Here is an 18,889-nt window from a genome sequence, read left to right on the forward strand (position 1 = left end):
CTATAGGTTTGAAGATGAGCTACTATAGGTTTGAAGTCTGACAAAAGAACACGCCAATTTTTTTATTTTTCTTTCTGTCTATAAATGTTATAACCAAGAGTTAGGCAGAGTAGGTTGTTTAACTATAAGCCATCTCTTGCACATGTGAAAATATTTCACATTCTAACATAAATATTTTTGCCTTGTGTTGCTTCTTCTGATGACTACAGTTGCAGTAATACTTCCTCAGTTCAGAGGTATTGCTCCCTTATCCTTTTATGAAAAGAAACCTGTGGGTTCAATGGGACAGGTAACAGATGTCTGCAACCTGGTCTCTCTGTGGGGCCAGTGTCTTCTTTTTAAGTGTTTTCGGCTCAGTCAAAACCAAGAAGGGAGGAGAGGTTGAAGGAAAGAGACTGAAATGTCTGCAATTCACGGTAGGACTTTTGTGTTGATGATTAGTATATTCACTGAAAATATGCAGTTGTGATTCAACCTAAGAGGCTCCATCACTTAACCTGAAAAACTGGAAGAATAATGAAAATATCAAAATAGGTCTTTTTATACTGAAAATTAAACATTTTGACTTTCCAATTCAAAGCCAAATTAAGCCACCTTGAAATGAAAGGCTAAGCACATCTGAGAATGGAGCGTTTCATTCATCCCATGACAAATGATTTTGCTTTTAAACTCAGGCTGCCTTATGCCAAAAAAAAAAACCAAATGGTTGCACTGATCTCTTTCAACCTCAGTCGCCAAACTGGAACTAGTACTCACTTTCAACAGCAAGTGATCTGGGGAATCACTCCAATATTCAAGTAGAACAACTGTGTTGTGGCTTCTTTGCTGCCAGGCTGGGTTAGAAATCTTTTAGGATAAAGCTTTTGGATACAATAACAGTGATTGCATGACGGGATTTTTTCTGAGTTTTTTTGAGGTCAGTTAAGATATGATAGTATGGTATCTACATTGTATAGTGCAGTACTCAAACTGGGACACATACTAAAGATTCATCTACTTGCCATTTCTCCCACCTTTTCTTTCTGTGGCCTTTTGAGATAAAACCAGTGTCACATAACATGTAGGTCAAAACAAAAGCCTAACTTTCTTCACTCATATTCATTAAAAAGAACACTTACTCACCTGGAGATCACTTCCACAAAGTAAATCGGTACTTCCTATCACTTAAAAATTTCCTTAGAGACTAAATGTGTAGATATTGGCACAAAGTAAAAGCATAATTAAGCAAGTTGAGAGGGAATATCAAAAGTATATGGTCAGGAACATGCTACAAAACAAGTTATTAGCAATAGGAACTTTTTCTGCTTTAGGATTTGTTCTTCATAGAAGATGAAAATAGACTGATGTTTGAAAATCTCAGAGATGATGTTCTTAAGACTGTAAATGCAATTTATAAATCTTACTTTAGTTTACTGAGACTAAGAAATATTTTTATGCTACGGGTTGCCAGAGAGTCAAATTAGCATGCCTAATTTAACAGAATATTATTTTAGAATAGTTAATATCAACTTGAATTATTTTTTGTTGAACATATTCTTTGTTTCCCTGTGCATATTCCAGTCACATAACTCATACATCTGTTATTCCCAGTATCGAATCTATGATGTTTACACAGATCTCCCTGCAGGGCATTTTGGTCTGAATCGTTATTTCAACAGTATATCCTAGTTTAATGATACTGTTACTTGAAATGTTGTCTTTTGCAAGTTTTCTTTCCTCTGGGGTTAACTCAGCCCTTCCACACTGAAATCAGAAAATCTGACCCTACTCTTAAGCAGAAGAAGCTGGAAAGTGAACTCTGCTTTCTCAACACAGGGTCCTCAGCACTTCAGACCCATAGAGTAGGTAATGTGACAGCTGAGGTTCTGGGTTTTATGAACACATTTAAATCTTCATGCAATCTCAGTCCTGGTTTCTGATAATATGTGCTAATGATCAGAAGATGTGATTACTTAAAATCGCGTATTAGGATTCATTCTTTTGACAGATGTGGGGACACTTCTGTATTCTCACTTCCATTCGTTTCTATTTGACCATCACCAGAATAAAAATTCTTCTGCAGATCCATTTTTAGGAACAAGTAATGAATATTTTAAAATCACTGTTAGACATTTATGTTGAGGCTTATTTTGAGAACAATATGGAGCCATTCCATATTGCAGTTTACAAGTATAACATTTTCAAGTGATTAAGGCATGTATTTAATGTTTTTCAGTGAAACTTAAGCTTCTGAACACAGAAGAACCTTTTGAAAAGGGACTTGATTTCAGCTTAATAAGAAACTGAAAAAAACCAGGTGCTTCATTGGAAAGAAATGTCACAAGGTGGCTGCTAAGTCATTTGAAGATTTAAGAAACAACAGATAATGTGGATTTTTAATTCATGAGTATTTACACATACTTAACCTTAGATTTTCCAAAGACCTAAATGTCTAAGTATCTCTAGGCTATTTAGGAACACATACCTTTATGTATTTATTTCTATTTTTACTAAGTCAGTTAGACTAAGTCTTTGTGTCCAAAATCTATGAACACAGCGGTTTCAAAACATGTCAGATTTCCTAATAATTAGTCACCTGCTTCCAAAGCATTCAACAATGTTGGCTAGTAATCATGAAAAAGTCCTTCTAAGCCTTGTGATATGCTCTCATCTTCATTTTGAGAAGGTAAACAAGGACAGAGAGATTATTCTTTCACACACAAGTACAACGTGTCATGAGTTTCCCTATTGGTATGATCTATTTACACATGAAACTTGGGATCAGTGTCAAGGAATACCCTTAGGAATTTAAGTATCATTACCAGGATTTAAAGCAGAAGATTCTCCAACCCCAAACTTAACCTAACTTGCTTCACTGAAGCAAATCCAGTACTCTTGGGTTTCAAAAGACCTCTGCACACAGTATAAACATAAAGTTTCTCTTCAGTGAGGAAACTTTTTACATGTTCATTTTCAGAGTAGAACCTCAGTGCAAGTACCTGGTTTACAAAACTGCATGACAGCTGTGGCAGCTCAAAACCTTGAAAAATAAGGCAAGAGAAAAATAACATAAAACCACCAAAGATCTTTTTTTTTTTCATCACCAGAGATATTCACATGCGATAATGTAGGATTTTTAAATGAGTAATATAGGATTTTCAAATTAGGTGCCACAAACTATGAAGCCCACTACGAATCTGACTTGAGCTGGACTTGCTGATCCAAAATCATTTAGATTGCACAGAAAATTCCGCAGTCTGGTGAATTAGGTCTTGTAGTGTAGCAGGCATCTAAAAAAGGGTTTTATTTTCACACACTGCAGGAAAATGCTGCTGCAACATATTATGGAGTGTTGCCACATGCAAATAACTGTTAGTGGAACAAACTATTTGTGAACTAACATAATCTGGAAAATTCTATTCAACAAAAATAGAAATCCGCATTTTTTTATCACTACACAAATAAGAAACATTTTAAAACACCAGTCTCTATTGCAATATTTTGCTCTAGTCCTTACATTCTTTTTAGAAAGGCATAATCTTTATGAATAGTCTTTCAATACCCAGAGAATCATTGCTTTTTTCAAGTTCTTTCAATATCACAGAACCAAAGCATGTGGGACTGGAACTATATATTTTTCTAATTAATTTCCTTAAGATAATGTTAGAAACATCAGATTCCTTAAAATATAGATGAATTTCAAGGTGAGTCTGCTAGTAGATGTTATTAATGGCATATGATTTATTGTGACATGAAATCTGATCTGAAAGTCATGTTATTAGCTGAGCTTTTTATAAATTATAATTGCCAACTGCTGAAAATATGCAGAAAGACCACTGATAAACTAGTTTCATCTTCAGGGCCTAGAAGATCCATATTTGCTAAATGTCCACTATCTCTAGTCCTGCTGAACGAGTCTAACACATTGGGATGCACAGATCAGGTTTGAGTTCCAGTCTTTTCATAATGTAATTCTTTCAGAAAGAGAAGCATCAGAGGTAGGAAGAGGAGTTCCTAGAAAATAAATGTTTACTGTGGAACTTATAAAGAAACATACACTTGGGTTCACAGTCTGTCATTGCATAGATGCTAAACAGATTGAGTATTTCAGGGGGAAAAAAAAATCTCTGTTAAGTGTAAAATGTATACTTCAACATGAAAACAGTAAGAAGTTAGATAATATTCAAACATCATTCTGTACAGCTCTAAGAAGACAGCACAAACAGCGTATTTTATCATCCTAAAGTCTATGAAGATTTGCATTTACACAAGACTTTCCAGGTCACACCCCAACTAAAGAAAGTCTATGGGTAGGCTCACGATGACAAAACATTTGTGTTAATAATTATTTCCAGATATTCCCTGTTTATTCCTAATAACTTTGTATCTTACTTTCCTCCCCCATGTGCCTTTAAATGTTAATTAAAGTTTCTGAAATGTTACTTTTACCCATCACAACTTATGTGCTAAATTACCTAAATAAGAAAAGACAAACATAAGCATTGCATTATGAATATTATCTACTCAACAAACCAGATATTGAAAGAAGGTGAATTTACAGTACATGTTGTAATTTTTAATCTCCAGAAAAACTCTGAGATAATATTGCAAATTCAAAAAGCAACACAAGGAACAGATGCAAAGTCTCATTCCTGACTTATTTTACATATTCAATGTTATTTAATGATAAAAGCATTTATGTGTAAAATGGCATTCACTTGCCCTTACTAAGAGTATATATGGAAGAGCCCCCTGTCAATGTACTAGTGTGCGTGTGGGAATGAAACATAAGGATCACCATCTGCAGCTGTCTAATAAGTGTTCTTCAGTGCCTAATGGCAAAGTGTCAATTCAGGGATCCTCACATACCAAAATGCATCATCTTGTCCATGCTAGTCTTACAAGTCCAACATTTAACATGTGAGAACAGTTTATTTATAATGCTATTCATTTCAGTTGAAATACCAGATATAAAACAGTTACCCTACAAGCAGTCTGGGAGCATATACTTAATATAAAATGCACCAATTTATCTTTTTTTATAAGAATCAATATTTTAAAGGATGTGCAAAATTTAACCCCTCACAGAACATACCTTAGTAACATGGAAAAAATCTTTTCATATGTAAATATTTTCAGATTCTTACCTACTGTTGAACTTCTCTGGATGTTTTTCTCTCATTATATGGAATCTGTGGGCAATTGAGGCATCCTAACAGGAAAAAGAAAGCCATAAATCTATTGTGACAGCAAACCACAAAACAGAAGTCCAAAACTGTAAACAAGGCATACGGTTTGTAAGGTGTTCTGTGAAATGTCATTTTCAACAAGAGCAATACTCATCACTTAGAAGGCTTACAGGTACACTGTACCAAGAATGGGATGTATCTGAACTTAATCATTTATCACCCTTGTTACAGTCTCCATTACTTCTTTTTACAAATGAGACATGATAGTTACATTTACTGAAAGTTTCTTCAACTTCTGTACCATCCAAATCTGGTGAAGGTTTACAGTAAGACCATTCACACTGTTCTTTCTTGTAGGAATACTTACTAAAGTCTATAAAATCTATTCCTTTAGTAAAGATGAGTGATGCAGCAGAGTAACTCTACATGCATATAGCTGGATATTTGCATATGGCCATTCAATAGCTTTCTCTAGAAAATGGGAATGAATGGTAGAAAAATGGGTAGAAAACGGGAATAAACGTCAGGAGATGCCCCATTTAATGAAATTAAATACATATTATCAAGATATTTTTAAATTCAGTAAATTATGCTAATACTACATTTAAATAATGTGTATGTGAGATGAAATAGCTGTATGAAATACTTGTATGTGTATAACATTTTAAAGCAAATCAAACCGTTGTGGTGGGGAGTTGCTGAATATAGAGTATTTGGAACTGATGTGCTAGAATCAATTTTCAAAGCATTTTAGTATCTCTGCAGTTATGAAAATAATGTTTTCCTCATTCCAGATCATGTAATATTTATTTCATATAAGAATCATTAACAATTTACAAACTAGGAATGAGGAACGTAAAAAAGTTTCTTCATCTTTTAATGTATGTATTAAATGAGGTGTGAGAATATGAAATATACCAACTCCGCAGTCTTGTAAACACAGAGAAATCTATTTGGCTCATGTTTTTATAATTATGTCTTAAAATGCTGCATATATATGAATATATATATATTTATAAGAAAAGTTAGTTCAGTTAGTAAGAAATTTAAATTAATTCCAGTTTTCATGTAAACAGAGTCTGACAAACTCAAAATAAAACTATTGCTCTAACCAACTACTGTGTATTTGAAAAAATACATTATTTACCAACTGAAAAGATTATGGAAGTACAAAAAGCAAGGATTTGAGTATTTCAGTATGAAATCTGAAATCTGTATCTAGCAACAAATTAAATATTTTAAATACTTAAATTTTCTGTATTTTATACAAAGTCTTTTTTAAATACTTATATTGCTGCTACTTCTAAACATGACTAAAATATTTTGTTTAGCATCATCTTTATTTAAATCAATCAATGTTCTATAAATCTCAGTAAGCAAACATGTGCTCAGTGCAGATATACAGGTACCCACTAACATCAAACATGGCTGCAAAACTTTACGCCTAAACCAGCTTTTATTTACAAGAATCTTAAGCAGGGCATGCTCTGGAGAACAGAATGGTTCAGCCTTAAGGTTTGGTTTACTAACTCATGGGTACTTTGAAAAAAATAATTGTATGAACTTTAATACCATATCAAAGATAAAATTGTCCAGACAGATTGATACCATTTAAATAAGCTTAAGATTATGAACAAAAAAACCAATACATAAATCCTAATATTTTTTATACACTCCATTACAAAAGAATATAGCATAGTATAGAATTTTTAGGCAAAACTTGTGATCACTGATCAAATAAAATCCGTTAGTGACATCATTAAATGTATTGTCTCCCTTGAGATATTCTTGTTACATAGTTTTCTAAAGATGTACATATTTGTTGCTTTATGCACATCACATTATTTTTTGATTAAGAATGGAATTGTCATTTAACATTTTACTGTTCTACAAGGAAATGACAGCAAAAATCCCTAGTGAATGGACTGGTGTTAGTCATGAAATGCCTTATTGTTCTGTCCTGTCACCCAAACTGTCTTCTGAAACTTTCAGTGCTACAGTCTCAAACTGCACTCATCATTACTTTAGATCTATTTTTATGTGCAATTTTATATGGCAAATATCCACAAGTATCCAGGTGATCCCACAGTTCTTGGAGATGGATGAAATAAAGCTGACAGTAAACCCTGAGACATCACACTTCTAAACAAAGCCTGCCAGCTGAACTAAAATAATAACTCTGTTAACTTTAGAAAGACCCGTCATTCATACTTTATCCTACATTAGATGTGCCAACATTAGAAAAGTATATTTGTTAGCCAGTTCTATATGAAAAAGAAGTGAAAGGACTACTGTTGTAGTTAACTGTTCATTTTCTATATACTGAAGAAAAGACAGACCCAAGACAAAATGAATAAAGGAGTAGTAACATATTTGACAGAAACTAGAAAATACTAACCAAGGACTAACTGTCTAATGAATGAAATAAAAAGGCTAATGTGCTTACTCATGCGTAACAAATGCAAGGCACAAACAAGCTAGGGATCAATGCCCACTGCAGATGGCAAACAGGCAGTTGTTTCCACGCAAAGTTGATTTGATCAAAATTTTCCCCTGCCTGAATATTTTCTGACTCCGAAACTCCAAAAAAGTAATAAACAAAGCTAATTTTGACAAGCACAACACAAGACAGGCACACGTCAGAACAATTTCATAAAACATTGTTGAAAGGCTATTCTTATTAATGGAGACTGTAAACCAGAGTAGTAACTACACACACATAAGCTTGAAAGCAGAGGAGTTGCTAAGGCTTTCTTCAGTTTTTACTGCACAACTGCTCTCTTGAACCCTTAATTAAATCCAACATAGACAACTCCTAGATTCCCTAGCACGAAGACCTCTTCCCAACCATAACTCCACACTACATGAAAAGCTCATTGCATATTAGCAAAATAATCTTTTGCTTTAGACGAAAAAAAGAAAAGAGAAAAAAAATAAAAACTACACTGAGTTTTCTGGGTTTCAGATGTCTACAATCTTCTAACTGTTAAGATAGTAGCATCCAGAATAGTATAAATAAATGAAAAATAACTGGAAGACTTCAAAGTAACAGGAACTTGAGAGTGGTAAGGAATGCAAGTTCTGTATCCTAAGAGCTGCAGGAATCACCAGATGCAATCCCTGAATCCTGAAGAACAACCATGAAAAGTTTTGTATTTCTGGATGAGGAGAACAGAGCATCCTTCACTGTGAGCTGTTTGAGCTGCATTTGAAATAGGATTCATTTTAGCAGACTTCATTCAGCCATTTCAAAAAGAGGGATCTAGCCTGACCTGTTTAGAGCATACAACTGTTGTTGAATCAATGGAGAATTAATTTCTTTTTTGTGTCACGAACTATATTAAAATCACCTAATTAACTATTCTGAGAAACAGAGCAATATCCCCATGCATGGTAAGTTGAAAGTTGTTTGCATAATGCTGACCGTTCCTGGTACCTGATATTGTGGGTAGCCAGTAAAGTATGAGAAATGATTTTTTTATTTTATAATAAAAATTACGTAGAAGAGAAAACCCAAGAGTCATCTCACATGCTTCATGGTATTACCTAGCAAGATAACAAGTGAACAGGTTTCTTTAGAAAGATCATTTGACAATCAGATACTGGTTTATAATTAATATCACCTGCTGGCATTATTTATTAATTTTTATTAATAAATTGATACGTATTCCAGCCTGAAATACCGTTTTCCAGCAGTACAATACCTGAATCTAAGTATTTTCCATTTTTAAAAGTAATGCACCATAAGCATACATAAACATGTCTAAAATTTGCAAGACCTTTATGATTAATAATAATCTGAGGAGACACAATGCTGTCAGGCCTTTCACTGCAAGGTGAAAGGAGGAGGAAAGTCTTTTGGAATCACTGTAATATGAAACTAGTACCTTTCACTACACCCATGGTTTAGTCACAAAGCTTGTTTTATATCTAAAACATTGTAATACTTTTCACCAAAGCATCCATGAATGGAGATTTTTTTTCAGAAACACTTTTGCATCAAAATCAATGCTCGTGTCCAAAGTAATGCTGAATAAAGAGCATTTAAAGCAGGACTAAGTAACTAATTAGAAAACTTCACGTTTCTGAGAATATTATACGAATATTTGAGTTGTATGCTACTACTCTAAAATACTTAATTTTGTTTTTAAGATTTACAATATTTTTAGTCATTTACATGTCACATGCAATGTATAACAATAGCCCGGACAATGACAATTTCTTTGAACTTCAATTTTATTGTATCATCAATCTAATCTGAAAAAAAACCCAAACCCACACCTTGTTCACTTTTGTATGCCTCTCTAGTTTAGATGGTTTTCACTCACTACTGCTGCATTTTGAAAGTAGAGATGAAGGAATGGGTGTCTAAAGAACACAAAATGCAGTTTATCCCTGATTAATTCTACAAAATTGTGAACAGACTTTTAAAAAATGTACCTCTATATCTCCCAAATATTCAACCTAGAAATACGTGTGATGAACATGCAGACATATACACATATATAAACCCTTATTTTGAACCTGTTCAGAGTCTGAAGTAGCTGGAGTATCTTTCTTATATCTCAATCAGGTTTGTTTTAAATCCTGACAGTGAAGATAAGATAGAGAACAGACAGAGCATATCTGAATCTACTCCTAGGAAATGGAAAAAATATTTTAATTGAACTAGAACATTTCTCAAAGTGACCTGCCAAGAAGAAAAGAAGCTTAAGTTGCTACACCTCTTTAATACCTTATGATTGACTTACACACATATATATTCATCTTTTTAATGGGTATTAGCATTACCGGAAAGCAATCTGAAGCAGTCTTTTCAGAGGAGTAACCTTATACATTGTGAATAACCTTATAGAAAGATTAATGCATTTAATATATGTCTAACTATAAGCTTGCTGTGATTAAAATTTCCATTAAATAATAATTTTTATGCTGGTGAACAAACAAATGACCAATGCGCATCTTCTCTGGATATAAATGGTCTGATTATTTTTTTCTAAGATGCTTCTTTAATTAAGGCTTAATGGATCCACAAGGCTAGGAAGCTTAAAGGATAATTCAGCAACCTGTAATCTTTGGATCAGAATGCAAATCTAACCTGAACAACCAGATAGCTCGCATCAGTTATTAATGTGGGATAGTACAGATGTACAAAAACCATAATTGAAAATAGATTAAGAAAAGTTTGCTGTATCGGTTAAAGACTAAAAATAGTGTTTCTAGTTAAACAAATATCCTTATGATTATGCATTCAAATTTTTTCACATACAAAAAGCAAAAGCCATAGATACATGGTTTAATATTTCCCACGCTATAACAATCAAGAGTCTCAAATAAGCAAATAATATGGCTAGTACTGAACCACTCAATGCCCAAGTCTAGAAAAAGGTAATCAAGAAACTTCAGGTCCTGCCTTATTTGGATCAAGCTGTCATTTCATATTTGACTCTCAGGTATTTTTGATTAAATTACAAGCATTAACCTTTGAGACAAAGTAAGAGACCTTCCAAAAAAAAAAAAAAAAAGAAAACAACCAAACAAAAAAATGATTAATATATTACGTTTTGGTGTAACACTAGTTACTTAGTGTTGTCTTAGTTTCTACTGATATTTTGAGCTGGTATAGCTGAGAAAGGTGATAGCTTGAGAATGTCAGAGCAAGAAGAGATTTCAAGCTCTTTTTGATACAGCTTTACTGAAAGATAATGATAATTCACTTAAGAAAAATCTGAGAAAAAAAATAATCTGAGAAACTTGTGTTCCTGGTTTTCCAAGAAAAACACAGAAACTGTCAAGATAACGCTATTCATTTTGTCAGTGATATTCTTGACAGCCAGCCCTCTGACGGTCATGTCTAAATACATTTCAGCTGCACATGTATTACTAAGTCAAGTGACAGTTCATATTTTAAATACTCATTTAAATAGGTAATATCTCTAAACCCAGGATGAAACGTTCAGTAACTATAGTATTTATAAATGATAGGCAAAAGACCAGAGGATTGTATATCTGGAAATTGTAACCAAGTATTTAGACCAGGCCTTTAAATATAAGCATATTTCCTCACCCTTTTTACTTGAAGTCAGATCTCTCTTGAGTTTCTGACACTATGTGTACATAATTTGGTACTAGAAATGTTTCACATAGACACAAAGTAGAATCCATTCTGCAGGAAAGGATATGTTCATATAGGGTGATCACATGTCCCAGCTGTAAGGACCACTCCAGGGACCAGTCCCGTAACACAAGCCTTTGTACCAGGACGTCATGGACTTTGAGGAGTTACTTCGGTGTTTAGAAATTGATGCTAAATTCCTATGCATCTCTATTTTTAAATCACTAATCTAATTCAAGGACCATTAAAGATGACTGAGAACAAGACTGTTAGGTTATTATCAGACTAGATGACTGAAACTATGCCCCATGACTCAATACAATGCAGAGGACATGTACCCTGTAAGATGAGCTCTGCTGAGGATACACAGTGTTACTGAGCCCATCTTCCTTTCTTTATATTTGGTCACCCTAAATTTACCGTAACTAGAGAAGGGTTCTTCTAGATCTATGCTGAGTGTTTATGTGGTCACTAAAAAGAGAAGAAAAGTGATCACATGGCAATTAGCCAACATAGCCATATAGACAGTGTATTAAATATCTTGTATATTAAAAAGATCTCTGTGGTAAACCTTTAGTAGCATTTCTGATAACTGCTGATGGAGAACTATGTTGAAATTGTCCCAAATTATCCTGCACAATGAGTTTGAGCATAAGACACTCAAGGACACAGCTCAGACCGAAAGTCAATATAAGCAATGCAATGCAATGGGCTGCTACTTTAGTTGCTCTTAGGAAACACAAAGTAAAAGTTTACATTAAGAACCTTGCTAGCTTGAAATGAATGCCTAGATTTTCATGCCCAGCACTTTTGCAGTTCTGAGGAGAGAAAAGTGAGCAATTCTCTACACAAAATCAATTACTAAGCATTTTTTTTGGTGAAATACTAATTACTGCCATTATGCTAAAAACTTAACATAAAGGCATATTTGGGATAAGGAATAATTGCTTGTGCTGTGTCCTGAAAAATTAAACTCAACTGATTTATGTTCTTCAAATACTGTCCTAATAAAAAACCCAAAACACCTAAAGAAAACCCAAATCTCTCTGGGTATTTTCATTTTGAGCTTTGATTAAGTTGGCATTAGAGTAGTATTCTCAGGGGCTAAACTTAGGCCCATTTACGTGCCAAAACTGGCAGGATGATCTCCCAGTGTGCTCAAAAGTAAGAACAAAGCTCTTTAGAAAGGTTCTTCCAAAAGGCATGCAGACAAGTTTCTGTTCTGAATCATCATTTCGAAATCTTTTGTAACTAATCATACAACAGGCTGAGCACACCTAACTTCTTAACTTTATGAAGCTATGCCTGAAATGCAACAGTTTGAGCTGTCCTCTGAAATCTTCACTGGGGTTCATGCCAAATCTTGTATCACCACCCATTTTATATGCTCATTTGCTTGATAGGGATCAAATAATAAATGTTCACCTGACTTCTCCTTAGCAACTTCCCATAACTTGTTAGTCAAAGCCTTGGCAACAGAGTGTTATAATTTTAATACATATTTATGTTATTCATTTGTTTCCATAGCAGATATTTATTTTTACAAGAAGTATGCAAACCACTGAAACATCTCTCATTGATTTACACTTTGAAAGAGTATTTTTCTCTTAAATGAAAAAGGTCACTCTTTTCATTCATTATGTTTTCAATTTGAAATTTAAATTTTTGCATTAGAATATTATTTATTATCTTCCCTATTGGACAAACAAATATTAATTTATTAAAAAACCCAACATACTCATAAATTAGGACTAGATGTTAGATTATTCAGCTAAAGATGTTCTCTCTCTCTCCACTGATTCACAACAAACTTTTTAACATTCTCTCCCTTGCATCTATTATATAACCTCTTTGTTCTTTCTTATAGGCCCAAAAGCAACTTTTCTGACTTTTGCTTAATATCTGGATTTGTTCTGGTATTGCACTAACCAAAATATTTTCTGAATCCTTCTACTTTATTTTTGTGGTTTTGTCTTCACCTGTGTTATCCCCAACTAAGCAGACATAGAGCTATCAAGACACAGGTTTTCTTTATCTCATAACTCAGATTTTAATTTTAAAGTGTTTTTCATTTGTGTCAAGCTTCTTCCTTGGGAAGATTTCAGAATTGCCCTGTTCACCCTTCCAAATCGCATTATCATTGACATTCTTCACCTTCACCATCTTCTCCATTTGACTTGTGGCAAATGAGGCAAACTTCTGCTTTTTTCTGTCCTACAAAAAGGATAACTTCCACATGCCACATTATTTGAGAGGTAGCTCTTTACCATTAACACCAACTCCCTCCCTTTCAGGAATTTCTCTCAGAATCTTCTTCCAGAACTACCCTCTCTGACATAATTTTCCAGGATTGGTGTCCGTGCCCTTCTCTTCCATTCCCACCTCCATTTTTTCCCCTGAGCGACAAGATCACCACAACTTGTCTGCCCTTCAGAAGGAGGAGAACCCCTGACGACGCTACTAGTCTGCATATTCCAAGTGAGCACCTCTAGCGAGAAGAAGTGATCAGTTCAGAGAGTATGTGGATGACTAAGACATTTGTTCATTGTATTTAACATTAAGAGTTATGCCTAAAACCCCACCTTCCTCAGACTCGCTCTTTCCACCATCTCCAAATCTACCAGGGTCTTAGTGCTAGACATTCACATGTGAGATCCAATTATCAACAATGTACTGGACTAGAGGCCTTTGTTTCTATTTAGGATTTCAATCTCCTCTATCCCCAACCCCCAAATAATGTTCAATCAATATGGCTTGTATGCTACTATATTAATTTTCCCCCTTGGCTTTGCTGCTTAGTTTTTTCCCTCATATATTTTACTTCTGTAGCCTGTTATTTAAACACATCCTGCAAAATATTTGGAATAGCAGAACAAGTTCTATTTTCTCTCAAGGAACTTAGGACTGCTTAGGCTCAAATGCACAGTTAACTCAAGCACAGTCTTTGTTTTTGGTGTTGTGGTTTTTTGGGTTTTCTTTTGAGTTATGTCTATTCACAATTTTATGTTGACAGTCTTTAATGACAGTCTAAAGACTTAAAGGAGTCTTAATCTTACCTACACCATAAACTTCCTGATAAGTGAGCAGCTGTACAATACTCCAATACGGAAAGAAAAGCAAGGCCTCACTGCCAAATGCCTGATGTAACTTCTACATGACGAAATACCAAGTCCACGGAAGCTCCACGTACTGAGGGAAATTCTGTCCACAGTTTGAGTGAGTGATGGTTGCAAGGATTTTTTTGTTCTTTGGTCTTCGGTTCTTGCCATCATTTGGTGATATGTCTTGGTTTGCAGTCCTGCCAAATTGTATAGCTTCCTAATTCCCACACGTGCTTCAAAAGAAGATTCCATCAAGCTTCCTTCTTCCTTCTCCTCTGCCAATCTAGGCCATATCCTTGTACCAGTAGGCACTTGGGATCCAGTTCACACCTTAAGGGTCTGTCAAGTATGACATAGCTGTGGGAAGGCAACAACAGCAACTGAAGAGCATACTTGCAGGCCTTGTGTAATGCTACCTTCGTGGGCAAAGAGTGAGAGGTATCCTACTCTTTTCACGCACTTAGCATATTAAATAGTTGTACAGCCTTTGAGGGCTTCCAAGTTCTGAAGAAAGAGTAGAAGAGTCTAATGGAAGTACCTACACATGGCCTGATTCTCCCTCGTGCTCACAGCTTATGCAAAAGAGACAGATTGCCTTACAGCAGGGTGAGGTCATAGGGAAAATGGCAGTACAGTTTTGTGTCAAACTGAGACAAACCTATTTAACAGGTAGTTTGAAAATAATTGGACAACTGAGAAGCCTCCAAGAATTATAAGCTAGATTCACATGACTTACTCATGCCAAGCCAGAGTGGTTTCTCTGAGTATCTAAACAGGTGCTGCAAAAAGAGAATGAAATTAAACTGTTCATAAAGGTGTTAGACTGAACAGATTAAACCCTAGGAGATCACCTTGATCACACACTGGCTTTACTGCTGCTGTTACTCCAATTTGTAACTTTAAAGGTGAATGCATACTAGTCTTCATACACAGTCTAAGTGGTCAGACTCGTCCCTGGAGTGCAAAATCACACACTATATGGCAATGTTCATGAAAAACAGGAAGTCAGTGTTCTCTGAAATATACCTGCTATCCCAAAACCTTAATATAATTAGTTCATATAAACAGTACTTGGTATCAATTGCTCTCAAGCTAAATAAAGCCTGGGCTCTGTAGTAATGCTTATCTGAAACACATACTAGACTAAAAAATGTAACTATATGTTCTCTCCGATCATTTAGGGGCTGAAAAAGATACTCTGCATGAATAATACAATCCTGTATTCCAAAAAAGCATAAAACATCCTATGGCTTATAGAATGAAACGCTCTTTCTGAACTTAATATTCAGATATAAGGAAAAGTTTTAAAATATGACCAAAACTGAATGTGTGTTTATGGTAGGTATAATCAAATTTTTCAAAATTGATTCACATATATTTTCCTCCTGAAACAGATTAAGCTTTCTTTACAGCTGCTTCAAATACATAATTTAGGTATGTAAAACATTTTACAGAGATGATCTACCTAGCGTACAGCACACAGAGGTTATGCAGTACCTGTTTTTGTAGTCTCTGGACACTCAAAGACTTTGAGGTTAAATATACTTATTTATTCCAGAGAGGCTCTATTACATGGTATAAAAGGAGTAAGTCACATGCTATTATCAGAATGTTGATACTTAAGGACAACAAAAAATTGTTCTTTAGTGTACTGAAGTCACTAATAATTAAGAACTGTAAACATTTTTTTAACAAAACTAACATGCAGTTACACTCTGCTTCAGCTGAAAAGGAAAAAAAACCATGCAGCAACTTTAGAAACTACCAATTCTATATTTCACTACTGGTTTATGCAATACTATTTCATTATTAAGCAATCTCACAGCAGAATAGAAAATACCATTCTTCATGTGGTCAGGAACCCTGGAAACTGCACTTAAAGCTCTTTGTTATAACTTCACACATGCAAAATTTTCAAGCCACGCCCCCCCCCCCCCCCAAAAAAAAAAAAGTGCCCAAATTGTTTTGGAAGTGCTACAGTGATCCTTCAGAAAGGGCTAAAGAAATGTTTTCGTAGAATCATAGAATGGTTGGGGTTGGAAGGGACCTTAAAGATAATCTAGTTCCAACCCTCCTGCCATGGGCAGAGACACCTTCCACTTGTTGCCTAGTGAAAAAGTCTAGAGAGGTGTATGATAAGTGGAACTGAGAAATTCCTTAAGTTTTCTAGCAAAAAAAAATCCCCCTCCCAAGTGTGCACTTGCATAATGCTTTTTGCCTAACCATCTGGACAGGCTCAATGCGTCATGGTTGTTTAGCAACTTACAGCTTTCATGGTAGCTTTGAATATATTATACCAGTATCCTATTCTCAGCCTCAAATTGTTTGGGAGGATTCTATATCTGCATAAAAGCTCCTTGCATAAGTCCCGTTTACTCAGGATTTCCAACACAGATGAGGTTTTCCAGAAGGCTAAGTTGTTTACACTAAATACTGGGGTACAAGTCTCCAGATTAATTTTCTTGTTTGCAGAGTTACTCCCCAAATGATCAAACTAAGAGTGCAGCAAACTGTAATGCAAAGGCAGGAACAAGCAGAGTGAGAAAATAAATTCTTTGGCTTCTTTCTTCTGTGAAGCCAGTATCGCTTAAAATAATGCTTTTATTTTGAAATGAGCCATGGAATATGGAACCACCTATATGCAAGAGAGGTATTATAAGTATGCAGAAATGGTAAACTATACTTCGTCATTTTGAAAATCTGCTGATATGGTGATTTCAGCTCCTGCAGAGCAATTCAGGAGCCAACTAAAGCACATGACCAAAGTCAGGTCCATAACATTTCCTTGCAAACAATTTGAATAGGACAGTTTCTCTGAACTTCAGCCCAGATAGTTATGTTGTGAACACATTTTACAGATGGAGAACCACACTGGTTTTTGATAACAATAACTCAATTTGCTTCACGAGACTGAAGTTCTAACTAAATCTTTGGTGTAAATGAAAGCATAGTCAAATCACCCTTCAACTTTTTACCTTAAAACCCAACAGTGCAGTAGGCTGAAAGCTGCTCCTAGATTTTCATAAATTTGCAAATCAAAGAGCACCTGTTTGTAAAGTGCTGCTTTGCTCAGCTACTTAAATAATGTAATCAATACTAAATGACAAGCTAGTATTCCCAAATTTGCTGCACAGTAAGCAGACACTTGTCTTGCCAATGTTTGTAATAAGTAATCCTTCTAATTATAGCTAAGACAAATGTAGTTACTATTAACTTTTACTCAAGCATAAATATCACATCCATATGACATGAGAAGTTATCTAGGAGTAAGCATGTTTTAATGGTAATAACTATTTTGTATAATACCAGCGTTAACAAGGGCAACGTAAACCAGTTAAATCCTACTTTCACTAGAGTGTTAGTTTTGCTAATGAGCACTAAAAACCTACAAAACCTTATGCAATTTAAAGATCAGTGCAAACTAAACATTTCCAAACTTTTGGAAAAGTCTGAAACCAGAATTTAATCCTTCTTTTAGTTTCAGTTATGTACATTGCACTTCAAGCCATTTCCTGCCCAGATGCAGGAAATGTACTATTGAGATGCTCCTTTAAGTGTGGAACAGAACTTGGAACATAACAGACATTTCTTTCTGACAAAATTAAAGTTGCAGTTCAAGCTGCCATGACTTTCCAAATAAAAGATTCCATGTCAAATTCCCCAAAGGGGCATTTCATAACTGCCTTCGTTTATACATTAATCTGTGACAAACCTCACTGTTTCTGGAATAAGAAGCATTTTTGCCCTTAGTTTTCTTTCAGTAAAAATACTTATACTGTTCAAAATTACTAAAATATCATCTACAGCAATTTCAGTGTTACTGCACAAATTGTAAACTATGCTTTCTGAATTATGGATGGAATTTTTAAAAGGCTTCCATTTTTATAGTCTTTTGAAAGGACAATGGAATCTATAAAAAAACAAGATTACAATTTCAGCATTTAAAACCTACACAAAGTAATTCAAACAAATGTTATGACATTTAAGATAATGAAACCCTTCATTTATGCCAATGTGTCCTACTTCACATATAAGGAGTCACAACAGATGTCCAAATATTGTAATGCCAGAAGAAAGTTAGGGCACATCTTGATTAATACTCTCAGAGCAGTCCATGGTGTCTCTTTAAAACTGGCATGAGTTACTTCAAAACATCTATTCAAAATCCATTCTAGGAAACACAGCTAGACAAAGTGTTCCCAAGACAAAAGGAAAACAATAAAGCTCTGTATAACCCTTTTAGCAATGTAAGCTGCATGTTATCGACAGACCATTCATTGCAATCAACAAATGATTAATTGCAAATTTGTTGCTAAATTGACCACGAAAAAGACAAGCTTCAGGGTGCTGTTAAAGAGGAAAAACTTATGTTAAAAATGATTGGAGACTTTTGGTAGTGAATTAATTCTAATCAATACTCTTGTTGACTACACAGTGGAATAATGACTTCCTTAAATAGCATATGTACCCATTATTGTCGACATTCAAATTAATATTTAACCTAA

General features: G+C 34.6%; 1 protein-coding gene across 17 annotated transcripts in view; it reads right to left on the minus strand.

Annotated features, from left to right (window-relative positions):
• Nucleotides 1-18,889, minus strand: part of DGKB (diacylglycerol kinase beta) — a 367,688-nt gene that overhangs the window by 140,487 nt on the left and 208,312 nt on the right. For all 17 annotated transcript variants that reach the window (XM_030503309.1, XM_030503319.1, XM_030503389.1 and 14 more), the window contains one exon: nucleotides 5,127-5,191. In XM_030503309.1, coding sequence (XP_030359169.1) covers nucleotides 5,127-5,191 — 65 coding nt within the window. The remainder of the gene's footprint in view (nucleotides 1-5,126; nucleotides 5,192-18,889) is intronic.

The sequence above is a fragment of the Strigops habroptila genome, chromosome 1, assembly GCF_004027225.2.
Source record: "Strigops habroptila isolate Jane chromosome 1, bStrHab1.2.pri, whole genome shotgun sequence".
Lineage (NCBI taxonomy): Eukaryota > Metazoa > Chordata > Aves > Psittaciformes > Psittacidae > Strigops > Strigops habroptila.